This window comes from Clavispora lusitaniae (assembly GCF_014636115.1).
Source record: "Clavispora lusitaniae strain FDAARGOS_655 chromosome Unknown tig00002663_pilon, whole genome shotgun sequence".
In the NCBI taxonomy this organism is placed as follows: Eukaryota; Fungi; Ascomycota; class Pichiomycetes; order Serinales; family Metschnikowiaceae; genus Clavispora; species Clavispora lusitaniae.
The window spans coordinates 1317301-1337943 of record NW_027093982.1 but is presented as its reverse complement, the minus strand read 5'-3'; the positions used below and the strand labels follow the sequence as shown (position 1 = coordinate 1337943).

At 42.9% G+C, this 20643-nt stretch overlaps 10 protein-coding genes and 1 non-coding gene across 11 annotated transcripts; 4 read left to right on the top strand and 7 right to left on the bottom strand. All coding sequences in view use genetic code 12, as the record gives it.

The window, feature by feature from the left end:
- Nucleotides 1-120: 120 nt before the first annotated feature.
- Nucleotides 121-2214, bottom strand: FOB63_005224 (DEAD/DEAH box helicase; the record flags this gene model as incomplete). The annotated part of the gene is made up of 1 exon (XM_002617089.2): nt 121-2214. One exon carries the CDS (start codon nt 2212-2214, stop codon nt 121-123), a length of 2094 nt encoding a protein of 697 aa, XP_002617135.2.
- Nucleotides 2215-2513: 299 nt separating this feature from the next.
- FOB63_005223 (DNA-directed DNA polymerase alpha subunit) lies at nt 2514-4466 on the bottom strand (the record flags this gene model as incomplete). Its single annotated transcript, XM_002617090.2, has 1 exon — nt 2514-4466. The coding sequence occupies one exon, from the start codon at nt 4464-4466 to the stop codon at nt 2514-2516; it is 1953 nt and encodes a 650-aa protein (XP_002617136.2).
- Nucleotides 4467-4741: 275 nt separating this feature from the next.
- Nucleotides 4742-5653, bottom strand: LHP1 (Lhp1p; the record flags this gene model as incomplete). The annotated part of the gene is made up of 1 exon (XM_002617091.1): nt 4742-5653. One exon carries the CDS (start codon nt 5651-5653, stop codon nt 4742-4744), a length of 912 nt encoding a protein of 303 aa, XP_002617137.1.
- A 298-nt stretch (nt 5654-5951) lies between these two features.
- FOB63_005691 lies at nt 5952-6023 on the top strand. The gene has a single exon. It is a non-coding gene; the product is annotated as a tRNA-Asp (tRNA).
- A 196-nt stretch (nt 6024-6219) lies between these two features.
- Nucleotides 6220-7026, top strand: FOB63_005221 (uncharacterized protein; the record flags this gene model as incomplete). Its single annotated transcript, XM_002617092.1, has 1 exon — nt 6220-7026. The coding sequence occupies one exon, from the start codon at nt 6220-6222 to the stop codon at nt 7024-7026; it is 807 nt and encodes a 268-aa protein (XP_002617138.1).
- Nucleotides 7027-7141: 115 nt separating this feature from the next.
- On the bottom strand, nt 7142-9616 carry IST2 (Ist2p; the record flags this gene model as incomplete). The annotated part of the gene is made up of 1 exon (XM_002617096.2): nt 7142-9616. The coding sequence occupies one exon, from the start codon at nt 9614-9616 to the stop codon at nt 7142-7144; it is 2475 nt and encodes an 824-aa protein (XP_002617142.2).
- Nucleotides 9617-9998: 382 nt separating this feature from the next.
- On the bottom strand, nt 9999-13220 carry BBC1 (Bbc1p; the record flags this gene model as incomplete). The annotated part of the gene is made up of 1 exon (XM_002617097.2): nt 9999-13220. One exon carries the CDS (start codon nt 13218-13220, stop codon nt 9999-10001), a length of 3222 nt encoding a protein of 1073 aa, XP_002617143.2.
- A 925-nt stretch (nt 13221-14145) lies between these two features.
- SWD2 (WD-repeat containing protein) lies at nt 14146-15177 on the top strand (the record flags this gene model as incomplete). The annotated part of the gene is made up of 1 exon (XM_002617098.2): nt 14146-15177. The coding sequence occupies one exon, from the start codon at nt 14146-14148 to the stop codon at nt 15175-15177; it is 1032 nt and encodes a 343-aa protein (XP_002617144.2).
- A 253-nt stretch (nt 15178-15430) lies between these two features.
- FOB63_005217 (uncharacterized protein) lies at nt 15431-16231 on the top strand (the record flags this gene model as incomplete). The annotated part of the gene is made up of 1 exon (XM_002617099.2): nt 15431-16231. One exon carries the CDS (start codon nt 15431-15433, stop codon nt 16229-16231), a length of 801 nt encoding a protein of 266 aa, XP_002617145.2.
- A 73-nt stretch (nt 16232-16304) lies between these two features.
- PRY1 (Pry1p) lies at nt 16305-17204 on the bottom strand (the record flags this gene model as incomplete). The annotated part of the gene is made up of 1 exon (XM_002617100.1): nt 16305-17204. The coding sequence occupies one exon, from the start codon at nt 17202-17204 to the stop codon at nt 16305-16307; it is 900 nt and encodes a 299-aa protein (XP_002617146.1).
- Nucleotides 17205-17600: 396 nt separating this feature from the next.
- FOB63_005215 (uncharacterized protein) lies at nt 17601-20567 on the bottom strand (the record flags this gene model as incomplete). The annotated part of the gene is made up of 1 exon (XM_002617101.2): nt 17601-20567. The coding sequence occupies one exon, from the start codon at nt 20565-20567 to the stop codon at nt 17601-17603; it is 2967 nt and encodes a 988-aa protein (XP_002617147.2).
- Between the last annotated feature and the right edge of the window lie 76 nt (nt 20568-20643).

Genomic DNA, 20643 nt, shown 5'->3' with positions numbered 1-20643 from the left:
GAAAAGTGTAGATAAATATGGATTAGCATATCTATTGTGAAGCCTAACGTCTATTCTTCTGGCCATCAGAAAGGTCAACCTCATGCGAAAGAATTCCTCTATAAGGAAACAAAAAGTACATCATGGCTTTTGTAGAGAGGTTTCAACTTTCTTCTTTCTCGACTTCCTCACCGATGCCTTCTTTGTTGGTATCCTTAGCCCTAGCATGCGACTCAATTCCCACTTTACCCACATACAGTTGACAGAGTATAATGAAGCAAAGATCAAGTCTGACGCACGTGCAAGTGTCAACTCTTTGAGCGCCTTCTCAAATCTAATGAGGCCACTCTCCTCATATTTAGAGGCGACTTTATCAGAAAGTTTATTCCAGAGGAATTCGATTTGCTTGTGTGTCACACTCTTAGTTGACACCTTGATGTTCTTCGGAAGGTGTATTGTATTGTCTGCGACCGCGAGAACGTGATCCAAGGAACCTGTAGTAATCATTGTAGTCAAACTTCTACTACACTTGAATGAGCTCGCAATTAATGCTGCTTGAGATGCAAACTCGTTTTTGTTCAATTGAAATCCCTGGACTATTCCATCTTCCACAACACGTTCAATGGTATAATAGGTGCGGTTCGTGGGGATATTACATGCCCAGATGTCGTACTCAAGTCTCAACCACTGCAATCGGCTCTTCATGAATTTCCTACTGATATCTTCAAAGTCTTGCATTCTGTGTGATACAAGCACTTCGAGAGCAGCAAAGCCTTCCACAGTTGCCACATTAAGATCAATGCCAGCCAACCCTTCCTGGATCTTCAAGAGGTCATCCACATCTTTCTTCCTCTTTTCTTCTAGTTCCACTCTCGCATCTTCTGCTTCCTTTTCTACCTCCAATAGAGTTTTACCTTTCCAATCAAGATCATCCACACCAAATAAAGTTGGAATCGACAGAACACCAACATTCACCGTTCCAACCATGTCTATCACATGACAGTACAGCTTATCTTTGTGTAAACGAAGGCCACGACCAATCATTTGCACTAAAAGGGGGCGAGATTTTGTAGGTCTAGCGAGAATTAAGGAATCGATATTAGGAATATCAGTACCTTCTGTAAACACGAGGACATTGCACAACACGTCAATTTTTCCATTCTTGAAGTCTTCGAGTATAGCTTGTCGCTCGTATTTGACTGTTTCACCAGTGACATATTGAGCATTCACTCCATTCTCCTGGAAAACACCACAGAGAGTTTTGCAGTGTTCAATGTCGACACAAAATATTAAGGTAGACTTGAATCCGAGTTTAGTTTTGAGTTCCTTGTAAGAAAGAGCAATTCGCAAGTTGATTTCACTAACATTAACCGCCTTAGACAAATGCGTAGCCACATAATCACCCATGTTTCTTCGAACTTTGCTAAGGTCTAAATCAACACTAATCGTTGAAAACTTGACGTCACAAAGTTCTTTGTTCTCAACCATCGTTCGCAAGCTCCGCTCAAAAACAATGCGTTCGAAAACTTTATTTAATGCTGTTCCATCGCTTCTTTCAAATGTGGCCGTAAACCCAAGAACCAAAATGTCAGAATCATCCTCCAAGGCACCGAAATAATTCAAAATCTTTGTCCATGATGATGCAGTCGCATGATGGCATTCATCTAATATTAGAGCCCTGAATTGCAGTGGGTCATATTTGTGAAGCCGAGTAAGTCTTACTAATGTCATGACTGATCCCACAATGACATCCGCGTCCTCTGTGGGCACACATTTGTGCATATCTATTTGAACTTTCAAGTTTGGACACATTTCAGAAACTGTAGCATGAGCTTGTCGAACTAGCTCTTCCTTGTGGCATAATATTAGGATTTTTTTCCTCAGCGACTCTCCTGACATAAGACGTGGAATAAGTGACGACAAGACTATTGTTTTCCCTCCTCCGGTGGCTAAGACTATAGCCGGTCGCTTTATCCCATTTTCTATTGCTTCCAATACATTGTCAACTGCCTCTTTTTGGTAATCTCGTAAAACAATCTGGCGAACGGATGATGATTGAGACATGGTCATGTATTGTGTTTTTGACTTGAAAACTGAGTTGTCTTGTCTGCGGGAAAGAGGCTTCAATTCTTGATGCCAAACTGATAACAATTGCCTAGTTAGGTATGACCGAGACCGACTATGTGTAGTTGGTTTATTAATCAATCTGAAAGGAGGGTTGAATCCTCTTTTCATGCGTCGTCACAATATTTAATGGTCTCAAGATATGTCACCGTGCGCGTCTTCAAACCACTTAGTTACATACTGGAAACTAATTTCTCAGAAAAAGAAATTGCAAAAACACGTAATACTCGATTACACGAGGCGAAACAGATGTATGTAACAGAAATAACGACCGTTTACTGCTTCAAGGGAATGTGCGTCAGCTAAATGAGGCCACATTCTTACCGCAATTGGAATCAGTAAAATAAATGACCTTTATTACACCTAGTACTACGCAGTTAACCACCCAAATATCTGAAAATGCAACACTTTCAACTCTTGTAGATTTCAACGCGCGACCGTTTATCAATGTTGTGATAGTAAAGATCAGAGTTTTCAACCGGCTCAATATTGTTTTCTTCAGACTTATTAGGAGCTTTGACATTAAGCACAACGTAGCTTCCATCTTCCTTTGCAGGGTCCTTGTTCGCTCTAATTACCTGTCCAGGATTTATCACCACCACACCATTTATAACTTTTGCAAAGTATCGAAGCTCTGAAGGTGCAATGAAAATATCTGGTAACACATCTCCTAATTCAGTCAACCCCATGTAAGGTACTTCTAGACTTGAGCCTCCAACATCTGTTTCTACCAATTCCTCAGACATCGAACCCTCAAACAAATTCGTCATAGTTTCAACGTCTTCTTTTCCCAACATAGAACGTTTTATGGATCCTGGAAACATAGGATAAAATCTCCTTTGTTTAAAGACATGGTCAACAATTCTTTCAAACCTGTTAGAATAGAGCTTACTTTTCTCCGGGTTGCCCCCTTTATAAACATCCTTTAAATCCTTGAAAAGGTCCACATTCGAGACTCCAAACGTCGCCTCGTTAACAGAGAAGGTGGAAGGATTAGGGAAGCATTTAAAGTTCTTGGGTAGGCCCAACTTTTTTCTGTCAAACCCTGCTTGAGGGTAGGAGGCATGTGTGTTTATAGAGTCCTTTAAAGATGGGATAAGGATGACTTTAATCTGTGTGTCAATTTTCTTGAGAATGGGAGCAACGGCCATTTTGAATAATTCATCTAGGTTCTTCGGTTGTTGATTTGAGGGTAAATTTGGCAATTCGATATCGCCGCTTTCCACAGACTTATTCGTTATGTCCAAGAACGGCCCAAGTAATATGACTACTTCGGGTTTTATGTTGTCATTGATATGGTCCACTAAACTTTCAAGCTTGGAGTAATTTAAAGTGTGTTGGTTGGAAAAAGGACCTGAAGCAATGAACACTTTAAACCCTTCTCCCTTTTTTGCATTTTCTTCAAGTTCCAGCAAAGGTGACGCAGACTGGCCCAAGGGAGGTAGTGATAAAACTTCATGTACAACAAAAGTTCTTCCAGTTGGATTCCTTCCCTTCAAGCCGACGATCTGTCCAGGAAAGAAAGAGTACTCGTCCAAATTAGAAATATCAAGAGGGATTCTTTGACCTATGCCCCCTAAACGAGAAGTTTCCAAGTAGAGAGATTTGTCATTTAAATTCTGAAAAACCATGCTATCGTACATGGGTGAGTCTGGTACTATGCGCCCACAGCATACTATATCAGACTGAGAGCTCATGCATGGGTTCCCAAATTGGAGATCAGAGTCGCTGATCTGTGCTTGAAATTGTTCACTAAAAGTGTCAATTTGTTCGTCCAACACGTCGGCACTCTCGAGAAGTTTCATTGCCATAGTTCTGAATTTGTATTTCTGAGGATCAAAGTTCGCTGCCAACTCCACAGCAGAAACGGACGAGATTACCTCGACGTTTGGGTTCAAGCATTCTAAAATGGTATTCGAGTCTGCATCATTTTTTCTGGGGCTCGACAAAAGAGCCTCCTTTTTCAGAGGAGACGAAATTGGATCACTCGATACCGTCAGATCATTTTTCCTTCTCTTTAATGTAGGAGTTGCCGTAAGTCTTTTAGCTGGACTAGATGAAAACTCTGAAGCCAAACGTTTCGCTCCAGCAAGATCCCTGACTTTTTTCGAAGCTGGAGTCTTTTTACTATGACTTTGAGCAAGAGAGTCTTGCAAATATTGCTGAAATTTGGTGACATTTTCGGCACTGACATCCAAATCTCCGTTTTCGTGGGTCACCACAAACGATTCCCACTTGATGTATACATCATCGTTAGACAACTGGAATAAAGACTGTAAAGACAAGAACTTTTGAAAAGCCTCATCGTCCAAAACGCCAAATTTCTTGACAAACCAGTCCCTTGTTCCTGTGGCAACAGTCATTCTTGAAGTCTGGTAGTGATACTAGATGGTAAAGAGACGCGCTTGATAAACGTGTCGCGTCTTGAATGTAGTGCAGATACAATGAAGAGAGTGCGAAATTCTTCTGTGAAAGGAAAGATCCTCGATGTAAAAGAACATTTGTCTTAAAGGAATAAAAATGAATCTCATACAAAAAGCTCTACTTGCCACTTCAGAGAAGTACTGTAAACGGCCAAGCATTCAGGTATTACATATATTCGTGAGGTTTATATTTCTTTGTACACGCTTCCTTCTAACTAGGCATTGGCTTCAACCTTAGCCTCCTCCTTCACTTCTTTAGTGTCATCTGAACCCTCCTTTGTTTGCTGTGTAATTTCTTTTTTCTCTGTACTTGGCTCCATGTTTTCTTTCGTGTGACTCTCATCTTCCTTGGATTCTACCTTGGAGTCTTCCTTGGCCTCTTTAACGTCCTCTTTAACGTCCTCTTTCAACGCTTTGTCATCTCTCTTACCTCCCTTGCGGAACTTCTTTCTGTTGTTATCCTTGAAGGAGTTACGTCTTTTGGTAACCTCGTTGACACCAAATCTCTTGCCAGATTCTCTCATTTCTCTGAATGTCAAGAGGGACATTTTCTTCAAACGATCTTTCTCATCAACTTCTTCGTCCTTGACAATACCACGAGGGTAACTAACTGACACGCCTAAGAAGAATTCAGAATCCTCTTGGGTTCTAAACTCGACATCAACGACACCAAAAAACTCTTTGGTGGCTCTGTTTCTGATTCTGCGAATAGAACACACATTCTTTTCTTTTGGCAAGTTAGGAATGATTTTGGTAGTGAACCACTCTTCCAATGCCTCTTGGGTGAGATCATTAGGAAAACCTTCAATGTGGACGGAGTTTCTTCTTCTAATGTTCTTTAATTCATTGTAATCCTTTAATGGAGCAGACCTTCTGACCATATCTTCATTAGGAGATAAAGTCAACTTATCAGAAGTCTTCAAAGCCTCAATTACTTTTTCCTCGGGTCTGTACTGTCTCATACGGCCGAATGTCAAGATGGTCTTTAACTCCACCCACCCATCGTTGGCTTCATAGATGCGCCATAAAAATTTGTCAGTTTGGAGGTTAGAGTCTGAAAAGTAAAATTCAACCTGCTTCTTCACCTTTTCAGCAAAATCATCACCCGTGTAAATAGAGTCAGTCATTGTCCCAAGTATCTATTCCAGGTTGATTAATGATTTTGGATCAACGATGCTTCTCTGCATACAGGGTCCTTTTTTTTCCTTCTGTTTTGTGAATTAGGGCTATAAAAATTTTGGAGATGGCCCGTATTCTCAGAATGAATGATCGGTCATGAGTAAAACTACAGTTTCTTTTTGTTAATGTATAATTAGGGAGAAAATCTGAAAAGTTAAAAGGAGAAAAATGAATGTAGCAATTCACATTGTCTCAGTCACATAACATACTTCATATTATCTCTTTTGCTTTTACAGACATAATCAGTCCGTGATAGTTTAGTGGCTAGAATTACCGCTTGTCGCGCGGTAGACCGGGGTTCAATTCCCCGTCGCGGAGCTTTCTTTTTATATTTTTTGTTTTATATGCATGTGAAACAGAATTGCTTAAGGCTTGAAGCGATTCATATCTGATGATGGGTGTGTGATTTGATGTAACTAAGTAGTGGAAACATTTGGACTGGTATAGACTTTTAGGAATGGTGTATGGATGTGAGCGCGCATTATGAGCCATTTGAGATCTTGATTCCATTCATATGATCCGATTCTTAAGACCAAACTCCCATTTTTTTCGATCAGTTTACAAATACTCAACCATGTCATACCCTGAGGTGGATCCAGCGAGACAGGCGAAGCTTGTTGAAAATTATGAGCGTGTGTTGAGCAAAGTAAAGAATGCTGAAACATCCAAACCAGTCAGGCTAGTGGCAGTGTCTAAATTGAAGCCATCTTCTGATATCATGGCATTGTATAACCACGGTGTTCGTCATTTTGGTGAGAATTATGTCCAAGAACTTACCGCAAAGGCCAAGGAACTTCCTAAGGATATCCAGTGGCATTTTATTGGCTCATTACAAACAGGCAAATGCAAAGACTTGGCAAAAGATATCGACAATCTCTATGCCGTGGAGACAATAGATGCATTGAAGAAGTGCAAGAAGTTAGAAAATGCAAGAAGAGCTGTTGATTTTGCCCCTATCAATGTTTATCTCCAAATCAACACTTCATCTGAAGACCAGAAAGCTGGTTACCGTTTAGAGAACATGGAGGAGATTTATGAGACAGTTGACTTTCTCACAAACAAAACTGAATGTAAAAAATTGAAGTTTGAGGGACTCATGACCATTGGCTCTTTTGCTGAATCTACGTCTGAAAGCGGTTTGAATCAAGATTTCGCAAAGTTGGCTGAACTCAAGAAGACCTTAGATGAGAAATTTTCTTTGGATTTACAATTGAGTATGGGAATGAGTAACGATTTCACTACAGCTATATCTCAAGGATCTTCGAGCGTGAGGGTCGGAACTTCAATATTCGAGGCAAGACCTCCTAACAACGGCCATTGAAGACAATACATACTTAATATAATTCATCTCAGAGAAATAACATTTTAGCAATTTTTTTTTTTCTTTTCTTTTTTTTTTTTTCCTTAATGTTGGTTCTAAGTATCATAGTCTTCTCTCACTTTCTCTTCAATAATTTTTTCAAGCTCTTTCTCTTAGAGACTTTCTTCAGTGAAGACAGAGCTACACTATCATCCTCATCTTCACCTCCTTCTTCTTCGTCATCAATTGCTTCGCCTTCCTTGACTTGCTTTGAACTTTCCAGTGATGATTCCGGTTCTTTCTCTGACGAGGCCTTTGCCACTTTCTCATGTTCACTGGATGATTTTGGCACCGCTACGGATGCCTTTTCATTGTCCTTCTTCTCAGATGTTGTATCTGGTTTATCATCTGAATCTGGAGAGAAATGCTTATTATTGTCAATTATAGCCAATGTGGGTTTTCCGTTGTCCCCGATGGTTTCAATAATCTTGTCTCCTTCATTCATGTTGTTTGTCAATTCTCTCCTTGTTTCCTTCTGCTCCGGGGTGTCAGCTATTTTTGCTCTGTTTTTCAAAGAGGAATTCTCTTTAGAAGCTTTCTGATAAGAAGACAGGGCAGCTTTTTCTGCTTCTTTATAGTACTCTTTTGCGGATGGACTATGCTTGGACTTGAGCTCTGTGTGATAAAAATCCCTTCTCAATTTAATATCCTGATCAACGAAGTCATTCTCAACTTCCTTATCTGAAACCAACATGTTTGAGATTTTGGTTCCAAACACATAAATGATGAAAAATAAATGCTCGGACAAAAAAAAGATTGCCACTAACACCAATGTCGATGAAATATTCACACTTGCCTTGTCCAATGCAAATTGTCCCAATGGTTTTGGTGGCTTTGTACCATGGCGATAGAAGGCAGTCACAATTGGTGAAATAATGGAGCCGATCCAAGTCAACAACAAAAGAGCAAGGTCCCAAGGATGAATTGAGTCAACTCTTTTTGGCACAGGAGGTCTAAAATATTTGCCGTTAGCCAACTTCAATTCATCTAATTTGAATGTAATAACGTTGAAAAACAATGACACAAGAGGACCCAAAGTCCAAACAGGTCCAAAAAGCATGAGGTAGCCGTACTGCAATGCCAAACCCCTAAAATCATTACCCACATCATGTTGAGGCAATTGAACTGTGGTACGAACAGTCTCTAGCCATTCTTTCTCTTCAGGAGAATCCTTTGTGACAACTGGTTTATCTCCCTTGATTTTTTCTGTCACGAATTTGATGGCTGGAGCCATTACGAGAGGTAACCCATATTTCATAGCAAACTGAATGACTTGGTTGGTAACAATGAAATAGAAGTATTGAGAATTCAACCTTTCTTGGTTCATAACAAATTCCTGTTGAGACTTGACTTTGATTAAGTACTTGTAGACGTAACGGTTGCTGTTAACATTCTCAGCAAGGATTCTTTGAATATGAGGCAAGTTGGGCTGAATCAAGTGAGCAAATGGTAAGTAGACGAATGAGGTAATGAGTAATGGCACATAACCTGTTAAGAAATTCAAAACAAAGGTCTTTATAACAAATGAATCGTTCTTTTCATAGTCGTTGTCATAGTTTTCCCAGTCCAAGAACTTGTCAACAACAAGATTGTAAACAATAGTCAAGATGGGAACAAACACTGAAATCAAAACCGTAGGAGTCAATGTGAGGAGGCTTTTTCCTGGACCATCATAAATTTCAGACAAGAAAATTTCCAACACAAAACACGACAATTGATATGTGACTAGAATAGCCACAAAGACCAAAGCAACGGGAATAAAGGCTAACTGTTTAGCAAATTTTACACTGTCACGTTTTCTTCTCTCCTTGAGAGTAGATTTATCAACCAGTTTCTCATTCAAAGCAGTAAGCTCAGCATCATTCTTATCCACATTATGCGAATTCTGAACGCCCCAAAAATTCACAACGTATCTCTCTCTTCTTTTCCAGTATATCATAAAAACAGTACCCCATAACATGTTAATAAAGGAAAATGTCAAGGAGTAATTTTTGGATCTAAAGAAGGCAATGATACCAAACACAGATAAGACAGCCAAGCCATATATGTAGTGCTTCAAAAACTCAAAGTACAACGCCACTTCAGTTCCATACACCCTTCTAAAATGAGTGGTATCAAGCTCAGTAGATTGCAAGTTTTTCTTTGCAGTGTTAAGCAAAGACTTGTCGCTCAAGTAGCCTGCTATTGGAGTGATGGAGTGGATAGCAGACCATTTCCCTTTACCGGGCACAATTCCCACACCTCCACATTCTTTTGGGTGTGTCAAGTAAGAATAAATAATCCGTGATCTTTCCGGCTTCGTGTCATTCTTGCAAGTGACACCAAACTCGTAATTCTTCACCAAGTCCTTCTCGATAAGCTCATCGACACGTTTAGGGTCTAGTTTAATGAAAAGGAGGGCATCTGCCTCCGGATCAGGACCGGGGCGCGACTCAATTTCAAATCCATTGTCACCTAAGGTATCAATGAGTGACTTGAGTGTGTTTTCATCCTTGTCTTTAGGTGAATGGACACACAAGACAAAGTCCGATCCACGTTGAACAATCAGCATAACGGCAAGTAGATTTCTATATCAGATATGCCAATTGAAACCCAACCGTTGTAATTTCTGCGAGGAATCACAAAGAGGTTCACTGACGAGGAAAAAACGATAGCGTTGATTGAGTGAAAATTGAAAGAAGCAACCTATGGCGCTCTGTGGGGGCCGCGACTACAAAAATGTACGGAAGTTTCCTCACCTTAAGGGGTGCATGGAATTACAATATGTGTTTTCATGCACACTTGTTTGCTTAATTGCTCCAGTATGGCCTATGTCATATTTCTTGCTATTAGAAGGAGTAGACGAAGAATGCATCGAATCCACGTATGGAGTGATTCAAGAAAAAAAAAATACTGTACACACATTGCTTGGCTTCTTTCTCGTACAATTATGCTCACCAGCCGATAAAGCCTCTATCGACTAAACGAAAAACGCGAACTCTTCCACTCTTCATATCACCAAGCTTGTAGCTTTCCTTTTTGACGACGCCACTTTTGTCGCATTCAAGCACCTTAAACTTATCCTTCTTGGGATCGTACTCGGTGATCACCGCTGAGTAAACTGAATTTCCTTCTCCTATAGTGACATGCTTGTTTCCAAGGCCACCTAAGGCTTTGGTCGCGAACTTAGCGTTTTTCATGCACAAAATGTCACCCGGTTTGACTTCATCGGTCATTGTGACATGATGATTAACATTTCTGTAAACGGTTACACCGTAAGACTTTTCGCCAATGGGCATCAACAACTGAGGATGTTTCTTTTGGACATGGCTGAAGACATTGCCAACAATACCGGATGCAACTTTGGCGCCAACTAACTTCGTTGATACATCAACCACGTCATCACTGTATACCGCAGTCAATTTGTGCAATAGGTCCTTGCGATATTGTGGGGCCGGATTCACCGAAAGACTATTAACAATAACAGAAGTTCGCGGGTCAACGGCCAGGAACTGCATCTCCAACACAATTTGAGATAAATCGTGGAATAAAAAGTAATAGTCCTTGTAAATAACGAGCTTGTTCGATCTTTTCTGAATCTCATGCGTGTCTACTTCGAAGATAAGGTCGTTACCTAATTTTGGCTCCAAACTGTCAGGAATGGCATCGCGAGTCCACCAAGCAGAGGTCTCAGAAAGACTATTCAATTCTGCTTTCAAGAGAGGGGCACTTTGCTCAGCTTGAGAAATTTCCAGTTTGTTCTCACGAGAACTCAAAGATCTGCCAACACTGTCAATTGAAGTTCTACCAAAGCTACTAGTAGTAGAAGCTTTAGCCACGGGCTTTGTAGTTGGGATTGCCCCAGCGTTAGTGAATGTCAGTGACTTTTGAATTCCAGATGCAACGAACCCAGTATCTCCTGCGCCCTCGAAATTCTCGTGACCATCTTCGAAGGCCTCTTGTTCATCCTCTTCACTGGAAAGATTTCCTTCCTCTTCGGGAAGAGTACGCTCATGTAAACCAGATGGTGTTGAGGTTGCATGAGGAGGGACAGGTGCTGAAGGTGGCACAGGTGCTGATGGTGGAACAGGTGCTGATGGTGGAACGGGTGGGACGGAAGAGGAAGGAAGAGGAGGAATTGGGCTTGATGGAACTTGCGGTACGTGACCTGTGGGTGGAGGGGGAGCGTGCGTCGGTATTGGTGGTGGTACACTTGTTCTTGGTGGCGCTGGTACAGAGGTGGGCGGCGGTGGAGGTGGGGCGTGATGGCTAGGAATACCGGGTTCATCATGATGCAGTGGTTTACTATCATGTTCTTCCGGCATTGTTGTCACATGTGGTACCGGAGGAGGTTGTTTTCGTTCCCTAGTATCTGAAAAAGGAATAGGAGGTGCAGTCATACTAGGAACCGCTGGAGCTTCACCAGGAACAGGAGGAGCTGTAGTATGCTCAGGAACACTTCTTTCGGTAGTAGGAACAGGAGGAACAATTGGAACGGGTGGTACAGTTACCAGAGGAGGAGAACTGGAATTGACTGCGGGAACGTCTGGGACGCTCGATGCAGTCGGCACAGTAGGTGCTGTTCGAGAAGGGGGAGGGATTGCAGAGGGTACAGGAGGTGGAACACGGGCGGAGACTCCTTCTGTTTTCGCTTCAAACTTCGGAATTGTTCCTCTATCTGAGAGATCTTCATCCGCGTCGTATCCTGTCACTTCATCCTCACTTGAGCTATCTGCCACGATTTCCATGCTGTCCTCTTTGGAAACACTCAAATCGTCTTCCGACTGTAATGTTTGAACATTTTTAGCTTCGAGATTTCTCTGCTGCTGAGTCAGTTCGAGTGGAGCTTCAGGAGCCTTGTGTGAAACCAGTGCCGCCTCGGCTGGTGGAGAAGGAGCACGGGTGGTTCCAACGTTATTTTCTGAGATCTCCATAGGAGCCCCTTCCGTGATAGTCTCTTTTTCGACAGGTACCTCCACAGCCTTCTTGGCGTTTTTAGGTTTGGACGCAGGAGCCGGGGCTCCGAATGGCGTTGGCATACCCATCATTCCAAACATATTTCTTCCGCCAGAAATTTTGGCCATTCTCTCCACAAGTCTTCTACGTTTCTCGTCTTCATCTTCCTCTTCCTCTTCATCTTCCTCTCCTTCTTCCCTGTCTTCCGTTTCGGGCTCTTCTCCTAATGTATCTTCTTCCTTCTCGTCTGCGTCTTCCAGATACTCTGGAACATCTGGATCAACGAAGTTTGCGTCATGATCAAGACTTTCGGTATCTTGATGTGACAACGGGTCCTTGGAGGCGTCAACAAAAGAATCTTCGTCGTGTAAAGACGTATCTGCGGCATCGGCGTGTTCATGAGAATTTCCAGTAGTATTTCTAGATACAGAAGCCTTTTTGTGTCTCTCTGCCTTCTCCTCTTCCGCTTTCTTCTTCCGTTCCTCTTTGCGTTTGAGTGCAGCAGCTTCGCGTTCCGCTTCTTCCTTCTGTCTTTGCTGAAGCAAAGCAATTCTTTCCTTCAAGCTCATTTTTGGCTCTTCAGTTTCCTCCTCTTGAGTATGCGGGTCGTGCTCGCGTACAACCTCAGTTGGTGGGACCGTAGGATTATGTGTGTGCGCAACGAGATTGGATTGGTCCCGAGGCTTTATTTGAGGCACGTATGATGATTTTCCTGCTCCAAAAAATTGCTTCTTGATAGCATATGGGTCATCTCGCGGCTGAGGAGTCATTCCTGGTAGAGGAACTTTTGTCGATACCGAAGGTTGCTTGGACGAATTGGTGACGTGACTTTCTCCAACACTAGTGTCCTCAACTGATAGATTGGTTTCTGTGGTTGATGTAGCATTTACTGGGGCTGTAGATGCTTCTTTGGTTGCGGAATCTGTAATTGGAGCGGGAGCTTCTGCTTCTTGAGGTTGATGCTGCGTTTCCACCTGTGAATGTGGCAAGGGCTCGCTCGCTTGAGGTTTCTCCACATTCTGGGTCACATTTGCGGACTCATCAATAGCCTCAACAAAGTTCTTTGGAAACATCCCCGATTTACCATCGTAAGTACCAGAGTACCATTCGTCGTCTTCGATAGTGGTGACGGTAATGATTTGACCAGGAGAGAAGTTCAAGTCATCATCGTACTCTGACGAGTACTCGTAAAGAGCTTTGACTTTGAACGGAACAGTCATGTCAATTGGTTTGAGCGGGTGGGAATATTATGTTATGTGATATTTTTCTGACAATGCAATCGGCTATGGTGGACAATGCGGAACTTCGGGGCTTTGTCTCTCAAGATTCAGGGTTATACCCGCTATATAGGGGCATGCGTGGACGTGCACGTGACGATTAGCGAATCGGCAAATCGGCTTGGTTGATTTATCAAAAGTTCACCTAAAGAAAGCCTTGGTTGCAATTGTAGATGGTTCTGTCAAATAAGATCATAGACATGGAATAAAACGCATTTAACAGTGGTATACGTTGTCTGAATCGAGGCTTGGCTCAGATACATTCGCGTACGTACGGAAAAAGTATGCGAAGCAAGAACGGAGGAGAGATTAAAAGTCTCTAGGTCAAAAGGCTGCGTAAATTCGCCAAAGTCGATGGAGGAACCTACGTTGGTCATCAAGGTGTCTATACTTGTAGGAGAACTATTGCTGCTTGAGGTGTTCTAACTGGCTCTTCACGATGTCTAATTACGGACTATGAAAGAGAATAAAGGCTAGTCAACAGAGACTGTAGATCTGATGTTGAGACTTTTTTATTTATGTTTCCCCATTCTTTTTTTTTTTTCCTTTTTTAGTTGGTTCGTGTTGTTGCCTCTATTTGTGGTCCTGGTACTCATCTTACCAACGGGAGTATTGCAAGTGCTATGAAGAAAATCAATTGAGCGAAATTATATTGACTGAAACAAAGCAAAAAAAGAAAGAAAACAAAATTAGCAATGGGATGCTCCATTCCATGTTGCCCGGGCATTCAATAGCCATTTCAATGTTACCGTAATCGTCTCGTTCTGATGAGCGTGCATCTACATGTTACTCCAGATCTCACTGCGATCACAGAGATAGAAAAACGCACATACGCCCAGACGTCCTTGATTCTAAAAGTCCTGCTACAATGTCTCGCCGATCACATTCCAGTCTAGCGCTTAATGTTGATGTGCTTGGTTCTTTCCAGCCAGCAAAGAGCCTTCTGTTCCACGAGGACGCCTCCATCACCAGTCTTGACTTTGATATTTCGGGCCAGTATCTTGTTTCCGCAGGCGTGGACAAATCTATTCAATTGTATGATTTCCATAAAGGTGTGCGCCATAAGGATATTCAGCTGCAGAAATACGGTGCCCATTTGGCACGCTTTACCAATAACGAACTCAACTGTCTTTACGCGTCTACGCCCGTTATTCACGAGGAGGCCGACCATTCTATCCGGTATCTTTCGCTAGCCACAAAAAGCTACTTGCGCTATTTCAAAGGCCACAAGGACCAGGTGTTGGCGTTGGAGGTAAATCCAGTGACCGATATGTTTCTTTCTGCTTCGGCGGACCACACCGTCAAGACCTGGGACTTGCGCACGTCCCAACCCGCAGGCAATATTTCTGTAGGCGGCGTGGCGTGTGTGGCGTATGACCCGCATGGCATCGTCTTTGCGGTGGCTGTGGGCCACTCCGTTTCGCTCTACGACGCTTCCAACTACGAACGCGGTGCCTTTGCCGTGGCAGACATCCCTTCTTCTAACAAGGAACGCTACACTAAGCTAGAGTTTTCAAATAACGGCCGCTACGTGCTTGTGGCCACAGACTCGTCGCAGCACTATTTGCTTGACGCTTTTCTGGGTAAACTTGTGGCGCGGCTTTCGGTGACACAAGAACGGCATGAAGCATGGCTAGGTTTCGACTACGCGGCCGCAGGGTCAGCATGCTTTACGCCTGATGGAAAGTTTGTCCTTGCTGGTTCACCACAGGGCTATGTAGCGATCTTTGATCTTGCGGGTGTTAAGACAATAGGCGCAGACAAGACACTTCGGCCCCAGCGGAAAATGGATAGTGCTCTTGGGCCAAGTAAGCTTCTAGCCTTCAATCCAAAACTCCTATCGTTTGCCAGTGCTGATAACAGAGTCATTTTATGGGCGCCTACTATAGAAGAAGACTAAGGCTTGAATCACTTCAGTGCGAATGGGTGTTCCAATGTTCACACCTTCATGCGGAGGCGCGCTCAAAGACGGCCATCTGCCTCAATTACGGTTATTCCCACCTTTCTATTTCCGTGGCCACAAACAGTGTTCGTCGTACATGTGAGCCAATAAATCTTTGCCTTGTTACGTACCCTAGCCAATCCGTTTCCACTTTGTCATTGCATCCACACAAGTTGACTGAATTATCTGCTATACATACAATCGACTGCCCATGATACTCAAGAACATCCCTTCAGTACGGCCAAATCCTCACATATCAACTCCCTTCCGGCCATTGGAAAAGCCCGTATTTAGTCGACTGTCCTCATGGAGAGATTTGCCGCACATAACTAACAAGCTGCTTCCAAGGTTGGCCACAGACATCCGTGGTATTGACTCTGCCGCTTATAGTTATGTGGACCGCAAACGGATGTGGCGAACTTTGCCTACTGTCGTCCAAAACAAATTCTTCACCCTCAAATTCTTTCCCGCTCTGCACCATGTCTGTATGGCCCGCAAATCCAACATAGCGTACACGTTTACCAACTTCAGCGGGCCGGTTTTAAACGACCCTGATCTTCTGGCTCTCTTCTCCAAATACTCAGGCAAGTACAAAACCCTAAATTTCTTCAAATCACAGCCTACTCCTTTTGGCACTGCTGCTCTGCGAATCAGAAACAGAAAGTTTATCAAGCGCACTTTGTTTGCAGCTTTACACAGTGTTCTACCTCAGCCGCTGGCTCTGGATATATCTGCAGTTAGTGGAATTTGGTTCTTCCGGTTTGCTGCATGCGCTGCCACTTCTGAAGACATTCTACTTGTCGAGAGAGATCTAGAGAAAGCTGTGTCCGAAGTGCTTCGAAACAAGGCATTTGCTAAACAAGTGGCAGACGTTACCAATCAACATAATCTGAACCAGCAAGGTGTCAAACAGCTTTTACGGGATGTGAAACTAGAGAATACTTTGGGCGCATCCAGAGTGCCTGGTTACTACCCCAAGTTGCCATTTATCCATACGGTTAACCGCCACTAATCAAGTCATGCATAACATTTTTGGAAGATTATAATGTATATAGAGCAATAGAGCAACGGTCTACAGAATAATCTTAAGAGGGCAGCACATTGTCCTTCTCTTGCCCGATTACGTTTCCTGGTGGACTGTACTCACAGATCACATACAACCCCCAGCCTTGCGAGCGGCAATCCTTATAAGCACAGCCCAATTGAGTCGTTGACTTCCACACAACTTGAGTAAAGTGATTATACTCGTTGTACAGATTATAGTCGAATGTTTTCCCTTCACTGTACCAAGCATCAACAGCTGCAGGCCCGCTCGAGAACCCAGCAGCCAAATTTTCACCAAACTTCCCATGAGTATGCGTCAAGACACCCGAGCAATCGTAAGAGTCGGCATTGTTTTGAGCGTAGTTATAGGCATCTTGCGACCACGACAACGCTTTAGCTCCATGTGCAGCTCTGTACTTATTATGTGACTGTAGAATGCTCTGTGCAAAATCACCATCCCCACCATCATCTGAAACAGATGTCGATGATGGTGCTTGAGTTTCTTCCGAAGACGTTGAGGTTGTTTTTTGTTTCGTACTAGAGGGCGTACTGGCCGTCAAGGTGTTCAGAGTATTTGAGTTCTCGTTGTCAGACAGTCCGAGAAGCGCAGAAAGAAGTGAAGACCAGGAGAATTTTGGCTTCGAAGCAGACGTGCTCAATGTGTTGTCAAGCAACGAAAGCCAATTACCAAACAGGCTGAAAAGACCGGACCAGCTAAGGGAAGATGTTGGAGTCTGTGTATCATCGCTCTGGTTTGGAGTTGAAGAAGAAGTAGCCTCTGCGGCTATCGTTGCCGACGCTGTTGGTGCTAAATTCCCGTCAAAAACGTAAGTCGAGCCATCAGCATTGGTCACAGCCGTAACTGTAGTCAAAGTGACTGGTGCCGCTATAACAAAGTTGATAGCTGCGAAAAGCACAACCAGCCAGTGTAGTGCCATCATTTCAAAAAGGAGAAATGAAAAATAGTAAGAAAGGAAAAAAACACCCTAGCGTTTCTTTTGAAACTCTTCCTAGCGAGCTAACCATATTTATGTCTGGAAAAGTTCATTTCATCTGCCGTCTGGCTAAAGGCATCTTGGTTGGGTGGTGCATATAGAGATAGATTCATCGAGGGACTTTCCCAAAAGGGTAAAGATCTCAAATCGGGAATAACCTCAATGGGAAATTACAATGCCTAGCATCTCGAAAATACGTCTTCGCCCCATAGTATTCAGATCTTATGCTCATAACTCTGAGATTGTATACTAAATGCGGAATGTGTCCGACTCTTACCTTCCCCGCCAATACGTATGCACAATACATTGCTGTGCCATCACCGTCATCGTCTACCGAATCCGTTATTTAGATTCAAGCATTTCCTTCAACGTTTGGAAAATAATTTCCAGAACGCCTCCACCTGTGCTTCGGACAGCAACATCAAACAGCCTGCCCATGACATCTGTACTTTTGATTGTAAGCAACAAACCGTAGTTGGACTTGAGCGTACGCAAGATGCCAGCCCCCATAACCAACACTCCTTCAGCGTTGTCGGGTGTGGAGTGGACAATGGCAAAACCTATTCTTTGAATCATCCTAACCATGTTGGCCGAAGTGTACCGATGATTTGTAGTGATAACACCCTTCTTCTCGCCTTCCACAGTTCCCAAAAGTTCCCCTATTTGAAGCCATCTCTTTCTGAAATCTTCTAAGGAGCTGAGACTAGTTCCGGACAAGGTTTTTATGAGGACGATAGGAATCTTGAGGTTCAACTTGTTGAATGAACCGCTACACTTATATGTGAAGCATATGATAGGACACTCGGTATTCTCGAGAACCTCGCGGACCTTGATTTTCAATTCCAACGTTGTCTTTTGCGGAATTGTAGGATCGGGAACCTTGACCAAATTAATAGCGTATTTTTCGGGATGCTTTTGACTCATGTTACAGACCTCTAAGACTGTGAATGCCGTTATGTTTGCATCGGTCGTTTTGGAAGCATTATTAATAACTGTGAAGATTATACTTATGTCTGGCCCTTCTTTAATAGTTCTGTAGGTGATTTTCACAAGTTGGTCTTCATAAAATATACCTGCATCATACTGCAACATCCGATGATATCCAGCATACCAATTTGGCGAAAGCTGCGGAGCTCTTGGTTGTGGATCGTGGAACGGATCTAAGTCGTCTTCGGTAATGTTGGAAAGATCTTCAACGTCACTCAAATCATTGGAAGACGAATGGCCTGTAGTTTTGACTTTAAGTTTAGGAATTTTCAGCACATTTACTGTGGAAGATGACCGCTCCGTGATATGCTTAACGCTACCCAAATGGTTAAGCAACTTATTGCGTTTACTAGTGAAAGGCGGCATTTGTGCGACGATGCTTCTGGCGAATTCTATATCTCTCTGATCACCACTGACCATATAAGATGCCACTTTTAAATATTCATGAGCACGTGTCTGTATTTCAAGATCCAAAGACTGTGCCTCTGCTTCGAATAAATCAAGAATATCAGGAACAAAGTCTTCGTTGGGGGATTTAACGATGAACTTGATAAATGCACTCATGATAAGAGGACGCGCAGACAATGAGGCATTGAAGTATGCTTCCATGAGAGCGGTAAACTGGACTTCAAGTGTGAAATGGTTGTTTTGATCCGCGCTTTCAGCTAATTTATGCCCATATTCGCCTAGTACAAAAGCTGCAACTTTATACAAGCCGTCTTGGATAGATCCTTTAGGTTTTTTGAGAGTGTTCATGATGTATTTTCCTGTCATTTTTTGTAGGTCTTCATTATTGACTATGATCTGAGCAATACGTTCCCAAATTTCACTCGCTGTTCCAGGATCTCCCGAATTTGGTTTTGAGTTGCCACAAATTGATAACAACCGGAGCATGGTTGAAACGTACCACAATGGGTCACTCGCATACTTTTCAGCAATAACTGCGACCTTTATAGAAATTTCGTTTCGGAGGGTCGAATCGCATACGGGTAGATAATCGAGTAACTTTGATACAATCTGTCCATAGTTCAGTGGCTCGCACATGGTGTACAGCAAATCAACGGTCTTCCTTCTGATTGAAACGTCTCTATCATAAAGAGAAGCGAAAATCTTCTCCATATGGTCCTTGAATGATGCCTTGGGGTTGGATCTAGCCGACAATTTAGTCAATGCATCTAAAACCAAATACCGTAAGTTTGTATCCGGGAAATCAAGAAGAGAAATCAAAGCTCCTACGGCACCTTCTATAGCACTCGAAGAGGCATCTAGCAATGAAGCGAGAGCAACAGCTTGGAAAAGAATCGATGATTGTGAATTCCTACCAGGTTGCCCATTACTTGGGCCTGTGGCAGTTTGGATACTAGTAGAAACCACATTTCGAAGCTTTGAGAGTGTTTCTGAATCTAACTCACTCACAGATAATGCAACGTTCCGCAGATCCTCTGAGGGTAAGAGGAAGTGCTCTGTCAATTGCAAAAGTCTGGTTACTAGCCATGGAGCAGGAATGTCGTAGAATAGATATTCCAAGGGGCAGGAACGATTGACCACTAATCTTTCAAGGCGAGCAGCGATAGTAGGAAGAATGGATTTGATGTATTGTGGTTTGACGTCGGTTAGGTATTTCGTTAGTGGGATGGCGCTTAAAACCACACTAGGGTTCGCATCGTCTAACAAAGCCAAGAGACGCGGAATCCAATTGTCATTAATCGTGATAACCTTTGGAGTGATTTTAATCATCACCAATAGCGTTATGAGGGCCTTCTTTCGAATACTGGAAACCGGGGAAACACAGAATCCGTAAACCATGTCAATCAAATCCAGCCACTGTTGGCCATAAATGCCTATCGTACTGCTTCCGGCTGAGCCCATAGACAACAGATGGATCATGACATTAAAATTTGATGCAATGAATTGTAAAGCCAAACAATTGACAGCTTCTTTGTCAATCTTTAAATCCCGTAAAAGGTGAACATGTGTCTGTTCAAAGAGACCTTCAATGTATGCCAGGGGATTTGTCGCGTCTCGTTTGAAGAGAATGGAAATCAGAAGATATCCCAACTGTTTTTCCAGAAAGTCGGAAGACTCGGCAAGGGCATACGCCTGCTTAAGACCAAAATTGGTATCCTCTTCAAACCCGAGGAGGTGGATATAGATAAGTTTGCAAACATATTTCTTCTTTTGGTATGAGTTGAGGTTTGAAATGGCGAACTTACTTTGGATGTTGCTTATTTCCAAGTTGATGCGCTTCCGTTCTTCTTCCGCGTTATTCGAGTTACGCAAGTCCACTATGAACTGCGTTAACCCTTTCATTTGGGGAGCCATTGTGCAATTTGGAATCTGAAGGGGGGGCACAGTCGTTATGTCCACTATGCAAATGTGTCTTGATCTGGAACACCCA